Raw genomic sequence first — 10,000 nt, 5'->3', positions numbered from 1 at the left:
CTCCAGCGAGACCCTGAAAGCCTTTGATCACGAAAGCCATTTCACATTCATGATCACACATTCATGTGTGCTATGCGTTAGCACATCTGAACTGATGGCTAGCATTAAAAAAAAAGCACCCACTGACCTCGTCTGTCACATGGGACTGGCGTGACTTGATACACCTCCAAGGCATGCACACTCGCCTCTATGTATGTCTATCCTGGGTTTGAATCCCGACCCAGATATATACTGTCAACCCGGTGTTTCACAGGCAGAGTGATTCATCAATGTGCGTGCCGTCCCTCGGATGGACGTTAAACTTGGCGTACCGAATGCCGGCATTAGTTGCTGGACGTTAAAGATTCCACGGTTTCTTCCATGAACAGTAGGCGAATTATCACTGGCACCACGAACACATTACAAATTCCTTCCTTAACTCCTTTGTCGAACGTCGGGCCTGGCCAGCCGGTTCGTGAAAGACTTGGGCCAAAACCTCCACCAAGAAACCCCACAAGAATGTGGGAATAATTGTGGTCGTTAAAGATAAATTCTTGGGCATGAGTTTGGTATCCGTTCAATGTGGTTTCAGAGGGTAATCACCGATTTTGACTGAAATTCTTCACTTGGTATTATTTTTTAATGGAAAAATGTATTTGTTGCCCTTTGTTTATCCATTTCAAATGTGAGATGGCTCCAAAAAAAATTTGACCGTAACAAAGTTCTCTGCCAAGTTTCCTGGGAATCCAATCATCGGTTTCAATGAATTTTTAAAATGTTACGTAATGGATGACACGCCGTGTCATAAGCTCTCGAGAACAGTTTTAGGTTTGCTAAAAATATATCGGAACACATACAATTGATCCATCGGTTTTAACTACATGTACAGTTGGCATGACTTTGTGTTCAATGATGCCAGCTTGCTTCATCTCGTTTTGTCAGTACCAACAACCTCCTTCACCCCCAGCCGCCCCTACCCATACCCCCTCTCCCCACCGTCTGCTTCCATCACCCTTCTCCGAATTAATTATCCTCTATCTTTCTCTCTACGCTAAAAACAAACTTTGCTAAAAGGCCTGCCTTGTTTAATGATCAAATTAAAATCGGGTGTAATTTTTAGCTGAAACAACATTTGAGCAGTTGGATAGCTTGCTGATGATGCTAGAGATGGGCAGCTCGGTATTCGGAATGAATTCACAGTGTGTGTGCGTGTGTGCGTGCGCGTGTGTGTGCGTGCGTGCGCTCAAGTTCCTTTCTCCAGATTTTTTTTTTTTAAACTGAAATATTAACGGCTGTGATTTGAATTATCAAATGATGGATGATGTTGAGTGTATTTCCTGCTCTTTCTGCAGTACGATCAAATCTTAATGAGAGTTGTCGAAGTTTAATTTTTATGGTTTAATGAACTTAATATGGCAGTAAACACGCAGTTTAAACGAAGGCAGTAAGCACAGCTTGTGGAAGGTAATGGGTTTTGTTTGGGCTATAACTGTGACCAGCATCATGTACGTAATTGTTTTAGTTCTAAAGCCACCTTGATACCCAATGAACGCCATTTAGCCGAAACAAATAGCCTCAAATGCCATGTTGGTTTATCACTACAAAAGTAAACACTTATGTGTTGCGCACCAAGCATTTATTATGATAACATGTTCGACTGTAACCATACGATGAGCTGTTCATCAAATCGACGGTCGGAAGTGTTGACATTATTATTCAAATATTATTATGTTTTTAACATCAGTTGAAAGCTGATGTTAACTTTCGGCAAAATAGTTACCAAACGGAAAATTACCCAACTGATATATGTGACTATTCACTAACTCGTAAATGCAAAAAACTCCTTTACTATTGTCACGTGACTCGGGGTTGTGATGGCCCATGAGGTATCGGATGGCTAAGTCACACCTCTGATAAGGAGAGCACACCAACGATACGGGTGTCATGCTCATTAGCAAAGAGCCAATTAATGGCTTGGGAACAACTGAGTAACTTCGATGCTGAACGAGCACACATGGACCGACCACTTTATCATATATTCCTTGTAAGCGCTGCACGTAACTCACGGTCGGCTCATGATGGAGTTATTTATGTGTGCAGCGAGTCTGGAAGGTTTGGAAGCTAAACAGTTTGGGAAACTGGGGTGTATTGGGATATATTCTTGGTCGTTTGATATGAAGTGCCGATGTGTCGGAACTTAATATCATTGACCGAGATAGTTACTCGAGGGGATGTCCCAATGCACCCCGTGTTAATTTATCACGTTCCCCAGATTCTATTACCAGAGTCTAAATAATTGCACAGGAATGGAGCGATAAGAAGGACTGTATTATGACCAGCAGGTTATTGTTAACTTCTCACTGCTTTTCCACATACCAAACCTCTCTTCCACATTGACCCGGCCGGCGGGCTTCATCTACCGGTCCTTCGAGGAGTGGTTTTAACGCGTGTCCTTGCAAAATGACATCACTCTATTGACATGGAATCAAGACATCTCATTTTGGACGAAATTCAAGTTTGTACCTGCTCATCTTCCACATTGTTATCTGCCGCATCCAATTTGACTTAAAAACAAAACAAACTATGCATTAAGTATTATTTTCTATCTTTATTATAAAGTATTATTATACACTACACAAGTATTATTATCCTCATGTACAGAAGCAACTGTATAAAAGAACAATGTATCAAACACCTGTTTCGACCGAACACAACAATTAAGTAAAGAAAATAATTGTGTTGTTACACCTACTTTATTAAAATATGGTGTGTGCGTGCGTGTGTGTGAACACACACATGAAAAATCGTAGAAAGACCAGGGCTGGCCCAATCTCCACCAAATTTTGCATACGTGTTGGTTATACCCAGTGTCAATTCATGGCCACAAACAAAATTGGGGGGGGGGGAAGAGGGGAGAGACAACTTACAATTTTCTCCTGGACATGTGCGATAGTGCAAGTGGTTTACTGACCTCTGCTGCAGACAGGGAATTATTTGCCACGGCACAAAATATAATTGGCCCACCTCACCCACCATCCTTCCCCCCCCCTCCCCACTTCCTCCGGAGGAAGAGAGTGTTTCTAGTATGCAAAATTGGGGATTTTATTTGGGATTTTCTGCTGTCAAATGTTGTGTGGGACTGAATTTTCATCATCGCTGTACAATGGTCATGCACAAAGACATGGCAGAGGTCATAGAGTATTAATGTGATACGGAAGATTGCGAACATCAGACTGATAAATTGTTCACATTCACCACGGGCTATTTTGAAAAGTAAATCAAAATTGGTTGTTGAATATTTTAATTAATTTTTGAAATTGAATAATGATTTCTTTATTTTTTTCAATTTTTAAGTGAAGTCTGCCCATTTTATGTACAGTACTTTTAATTTAACTTAATTTCAGATTCACAATTTCACGCATTTTTTTTTTAATTACCGTCCAGGCATTATTTCCATTAGTCCACAATCTTATGAAAGTTACTGCAGAAACTATTTCCCCTTTAAAATAATGGATTTAGTTGTGATGACTTTATTGGAAACTGCAAAATTCCTTCCCTAGTTCATTCAAGCTTGTTTCATAATTATCAACTGGACCCAAAAATGCTTCAGGATGAATTTTTTTTAAAGTCTCAGGAGTGCAAGGTTCACCTCTCTTACCCTAATTATCATATTTAAGCCTCCACTGTTTCCCCATAATGAAAACAACATTAAATATAAATGCGTTACATCAGTTAAACAGGTCAGCATCTCCAAATTGATGTAAGCATGTGTTCAGCTTGTAAGCCAAGTCGGATGTTTTACGCCAAATTTAAACTAAAAGTGAACCATCATCGTTGAAATGGCATGTGCAACAACGTTGAAGTGAATTTTTTCTTTCTTTCCAGGAGCGAGGCTCGTGTAAGAGCAAGGTACAACTGAGAGTAGGACAAACATCAAGGGAAATTAACCAACAGGAAAAGAGGAGAGGGAGGAGGGGAGTAAATCCTGAGATGAGCAAGTAAGGTGGTTGGGTTCGGAAAGGTTAATGTGGGTAATAAAGATCATGGGTTGGAACTGGGGATGACAAGAGATGATGGTACACTGCTTCCTTGAAGCCCTGCAAAAGGGGGAAGGGAAGGGTGAGAAGGAATAGCCTCTGGAAGGTGGTTCTATAGACTGGAGAATTGAGGAATAAAAGAGTTGAGGTGTGCAGACAGCCTGGATTTTATAAGCCTAACCAGGAGGGGGTTATTGAAAGAATGCATGCATCCTGAAGTAGATTGGGAGGGTCGGAGAACAGAGAGAGCAGAGGGAGAAATATTGGAAAATAGACGATAAAAATCAAGGATATTGACGTGCCTGCAATATGAGGCCTCATCACAGGAGATTCCAATAATTTGAGGGCTTTTGATGCCGCAGAATCGAGGAGAGACAGATGATGCTGGGGTGCCAGCCGATAGTGGAGACCAGTACTCCATTGAGTTACAGACAAAGGTCTTGTAGACTGTGAATCGCTCTAATTTTGCAAGGACAGACTTAGATTGACCTAGGATACCCAGTCTGCGGCTGGCTTTGAATGCCAGCTTTGCTTCGTACGGTTGGCCTAGGAAAGGTCATGGATAATGGTGAGGTTTGGAAGTTCAAGATAATGAACCTTTTCCATTGGAATACCAAGGAAATAGATTTTTGTTTTTGTATACAAAAATCGAGGCTCGTGGAGGAAGTCGAACACTGGATGGGCCAGAACACAACAGAAAAACAACGAACAATAAAAAGACTGGGTAAACACACCAACGGCACAGTTGAGGGACGGAACAGAGACTTGGACAGATGAGGGATGTGGGGAAGAATGAGGGGTAGGGGAGGACCCACGGGATGGACAAGGTGTGTACAGAAGAAAACAGGGAAAAAAAACTGGAAATTTGAAGAGGCTTTGGGGGAGGGGTGGTAGGTGGGGGGGGGGTGGAGAAAGGGAGGAAAACAGCACATGCTTCTGAATGTGCAAGAAAAACACCAATACAGGTGATTGTTCAAATAAATGGTTGAATTAATTTTATTATACATGTATAGGTTTGTGTAAAAGTAAAAATCAACAACAAATAAGACAAAAATGTATTGATGATGGTGCATGGACTTGCATGCATGGTAATGTGAGCGTGGGGCTTTCTGCCATCCCAGTAAAGTCCAGTGGACGAGCTCATCCTGAATTTCGCAGAGATTATGCCTCTTTATAATAGTCTTTAAAACCAAAATATACCAACACTGCTTTAATACAGCCGATGTTTTCAGCCTTTACATACAGGATGTGCATGGACTGAAATAACAAGGGTTGTGGTCATTGTAAAACAGACAGAAATCCCATTCTAATCCACGAAAGGTACAAACCAAAGCAATGAACGTACAGATAAAAGGTTAGTCTAACATTCAAGGAAAAGTGGGTGGAATCGAATGGACAGCAAGGAGCAATTCAAATTCCAAAAGCATAAAACATGCGTAATCAAATCATTATTCACATCCATTGAAAACATGGACTATATGAAGGTTTAAGCCTCAAGGCAAACAGTCAAGGTTTGGGCTAAAATTATATCAGACATGTTCACTACAAGGCAAAGCAACATTCGGCAAACAACAAATTAATAACTACATTTTTTGCAATTCAGAAGTCTACAATATTAACATATAGTTGCAGCGCAGTTATAAATTGTACACGTAGCCACAACCCTTTCAAAGCTCGAGGAAAAGTAATCGATTGGTGGATCTGTTTCTGACTCACTGGTTGTCACCGGAGCTGAGTGGACCCCCTCCATATGTTGAATTGGCAAGCCATCCCATGTAGGATTATATTGAAGTGTCTAGCTCTCAACTGTGATGGACACATGCCACACCAGCACTTGCTGCAAAGGTACTGAGCAACGAGGGGTGCCGACAGCACGTCCACACAGCTTCCACATCCATTGCACAATTAATGAGGTATATTATAAACATCGTTGTGTGTCTTCCCAAGGAAGGCAGGGTAAGATGGGATCTTATTTTATTTTATTCATGAATCCTGTAAAGGATCGTTTTTAAAAGTACATTTTCACAAATTGTTTTCCTGATACTTGATATAATTCAACAACGAATGATATACTGAACTACAAAGAGATGCAAAACATTTTTGGTATTAAACCTTATAACAGCGACATTAAAAAAGAACAATTTTAAAAATCAATCTGATTTAAAACATGGAGAGTATCATAAGACTTGTACTTTCATGGCTATAAAACACGTACAATTTAATAAAATATATTCTATTTTAAATATTTAGTTAAATCCAATTAATATGTTATACATTTCATAGGATTTGCAAACTTGTAGATTTATACCTTTATTCAGTGCTATGTCATATGATTAAAGCGTGTGATAGTTGATAATATTGCACAGAATTATAGCAATTAATCCGAATCTACTTTTGCATATTATTATAAAATTACGATTTACGGTTGCTTTACCCATCACTCTGATTTCTTCTTTTTCCCCCCAAATTGTTTGTGACAGTAATTGCCATATTCTCTCCATAGATCACATGATGCAACTGTGGGAGCATGAGGCCATGTCAGATGGGAACTCGTGCGTGAGCAGCCGGGCAAACTCCGCGCTCACCCTGACGGATACGGAGCATGAAAACACAAAATCGGACAGCGAGACAGGCAGGCGATAGCACACTTTCCGACATGAGACGAGTGACAGAGGCCTCATGCTTCTTAGCCTTTCGATGATTCACACAATAGCAAGAAGGCAGCGGAAGAATGTCTATCAGCCCTCTTATTATAACTGACATCCTACTTTCCTGCTGTTTCTAATAGTGATGCAATGCATTCGAATACACTTTGCTTTTCTAAAGAACTCAGCTTTTTCATCCTCATTTGCATTGGTGGAACCACTCCACCAATACGTACTTTGCCAAGGAAAGAGACTCATGGGAAAACAGTGGTTTATCACTTTCTCCAGTATTATGCTCGGTGGCTTTCATGCTCTGCAGATTAGTGCACCCAGCTCGGATGCTTTGAAGAACTTGTATTTTAACCGCTACATTTACGTGTACTCTTCGCCATTTGCTTTCATGATCATTCACATTTCGTCTGGATATTACTCTGTCTTTGAAGTTGCATGCTGCTCTGTCTTTACATTATATTTTTGAAATGAGCAAAACATCCGATATAAATTGCCACCACATTTTCTCCAAGGTTATTGTATGCCAACCGAAATGAATTAATCATCGTTTGTTAAAACTGTTTTGCATTTTATAACCTGATGAATGAGTGTTAGAATTGATATATATATATATATATATATATATATATATATATATATATATATATATATATATATATATATATATATACGTCATGATGAAACAATTATAATGTTAAAAGTTACAAACTAAAGAATAAAATAAAATTAGTTTTAAACAATAATTCATGTGAACTTAAGAAATTGCTTATTTTCTTTTGGAGCTTTTCTGAAACTACATTTGATAGATAATGTACGCTATAATACTGTCCTCCAGTGTGTCTGTCCGTTCAGGGCGGAGCCTCTCCCGATCAGGGAGGGGCTTCCCCCATTTAGGGAGGGGCTTCAAAATCAGATCTCCACCATTTTGTTTGTTCCGCATTGCTCTGAGGCTCTATGTGCCTCTTTTGTAAGGCTCACACTTTCTGACTCTCTCACTTCTTTATCTTAACTCTAATTCGATATCTGATTTCATTTTTCATAGTCTCGACTCGGTTGCAAAAAAACACAGGAAGAAAATCTGACGAAATCTCAGGGTTGTATTGCAAAGTCCATTCAGACTCCCTCACAGCTTCATCTCAACTCTAATTCGATATCTCATTTCATTTTCATAGTCCGAAGATGGTTTACGACTTGGCTGCAAAAAACGGGAAGAGAGTCCAATGAAAATTGAAGTTTTAGAAGGGAAAACGTATTTTAATAGCCATTTCTGGTCAGGCATGATGTGGGGAGGATGAGCGGGGTGGAGAGGGGAGAGAAGATAGGAGCAGATGTCAGGGGGTGGAGAGGATAGGGAGGTGAGGATGCACAGAGTAGGGTAGGGGGGGGTGGGAGAAGAGGTGACTGTGGAGAAAGAGAGGCAGAGTTATGTCCTGCCTATGGTGCTGCTTTGGCTTCCAACACACAAATGTGTAATTTATTTTCTTAAAACGTTAATATTTCCACGGATTTCTTTTAATTTCATGTAGATTACACTTCGAGGGACCTCTAAACATCTCGTGGGACCTTGAGCAATGCGATGCATGCATACGATATAGGACCCTGTTGAAAGTTCTTCCCATTTGCAGGAAGAGAGGGGACAGGGGGCAGTGGGAGAGGGGGGACAGGGGGATGGTGGGGAGAGAAAAGAGGGGGAGAGGAGAGAGGGGGAGAGGAGAGAGGGAAGAATTATGTCATAACTACTCTAAAGTTTTTGCAATACTATGTAGGACCCCTTTGAAAACTCTTCCTGTTCATGGTGAGGGTGGGAGGGAGAGAGGGGGATGGAGAGAGGGAGAAAGAGAGAGGTGGAAGGGAAGGGAAGGGAGGGAGGGGGAGAGGAGAGAGGGGAAGTGGGGGGGGTCATCAATGGGAAGAGGATGGATGGGGGAGAGGAGAGAGGGGGAAGAGGTGAGAATGGAGGTGGAGGGGAGAACGGGGAGAGGAGAGAGGGGGTCGAGTAGAGGGGAGGGTTGATATCTTGAAGTTACATTTTACTTGATGTGGAATTTCAATGGGTCCCTGCTCGTCAATCTGTACTATGTGAGGTCTATCTGTCAATCTGTCTGTCTGTCTGTTTGTTGCCATTATTCTCAGAGATGGCCAAAGAGATATCTGTCATACTTTCAGAGGTTCATCAGTGAGTGCCGGGGAGTGTTTTAGTCAAAAAAAAGTTTTATGGAAATTTTGAAAAAACAAAAAAAAAGTTGCATTTTTGGCGACTTTTTTTTTTCAAAAAAATCGTTTTTTAGTGCCTAAGCCTTTGTAGTTATGTGATTATAACATTAAATTAACCCTAACTCCATCCCTTAGTGTGTGGAGGGAAGTGTTTTGGGCCCCCACCAAAAATATAGAATTGATAAAACAAAATTTCATTTTTTCAATATGTCAACAGGATTAGAACCGCACCGGGCAACACGGGTACCCCTGCCAACACCGGGTACCCCTGCCTAGTGACTTGACCTGCCCTCTAACGTCTTATTGACATGTTTGGACACAATGTGTTCCAATAATGGAAGCTAAATAAGCAGAGTCAGAGTCAAGCTTGGTTCATATTTGGATGAGAAACCTCTATGGAAGGCTGAGGGAGGGCAGGACAGCTCTGTTGGTTGAATGGTTGCGTACTAGTCCCAGAGCTGTCTTTTCATGGTTTTGTTAGTCTGTGGAGTCAAATTCAGAACTGCTGCTCTTCCTTACCAGAGTATGCCATCCATCAAATGTGAAAGTAAAGATGGCTATCTCATCGGTATTGGGTTGAGGGCATTAAAATCCCACAAAATCTTTCAAGAGGATTTAGTCATAAGATGCCAGCACCTGAGTATATATATATATATATATATATATATATATATATATATATATATATATATATATATATATATATATATATATATATATATATATATATATATATATATATATATATATATATATATATAGATAATTCCCTGCCTTTTGAATTATTGAGAAATGTAATTTAACTATCAATGTTATTTTAAAGTGATGTCGATGTTAAGGTGAATTCGGTTAATCATAATAATGGGTTGAGTTAAGTTAATTTGAGTATGGCTGTTGTGTATGCACGATGGGTCAAATGGCCTCATTTATCTCAGTTTCCTTATTTGTATATCTTTGTTTTATCTTCTTCCTACTGTTCATTGATTTTTAACAGAACCTCTCAGCTCGTGCAGCCGTAACTCCACAAAACGCCCGGCGACAACCTCACATTCTTTGGAGCTGGATGGTGGACCAGGCCCAGTCCAGGTGTCCGCAGGCATGGTTCAGCAACGT

At 40.4% G+C, this 10,000-nt stretch overlaps 1 protein-coding gene across 12 annotated transcripts in view; it reads left to right on the top strand.

Moving 5' to 3' along the window:
* Positions 1 to 10,000, top strand: part of LOC147017666 (teneurin-3-like) — a 420,926-nt gene that overhangs the window by 195,956 nt on the left and 214,970 nt on the right. For all 12 annotated transcript variants that reach the window (XM_085847416.1, XM_085847409.1, XM_085847415.1 and 9 more), the window contains 2 exons: positions 6,520 to 6,648; positions 9,882 to 10,000. The exon at positions 9,882 to 10,000 is cut by the window's right edge and continues 107 nt beyond it. In XM_085847416.1, coding sequence (XP_085703542.1) covers positions 6,520 to 6,648; positions 9,882 to 10,000 — 248 coding nt within the window. The remainder of the gene's footprint in view (positions 1 to 6,519; positions 6,649 to 9,881) is intronic.

This window comes from Eptatretus burgeri, chromosome 11 (assembly GCF_056783735.1).
Source record: "Eptatretus burgeri isolate ZD-2024b chromosome 11, Ebu_testis_v1, whole genome shotgun sequence".
In the NCBI taxonomy this organism is placed as follows: Eukaryota; Metazoa; Chordata; class Myxini; order Myxiniformes; family Myxinidae; genus Eptatretus; species Eptatretus burgeri.
Note: the sequence above shows the minus strand (reverse complement) of the source record. Positions and strands in the feature narration are given on the sequence as shown.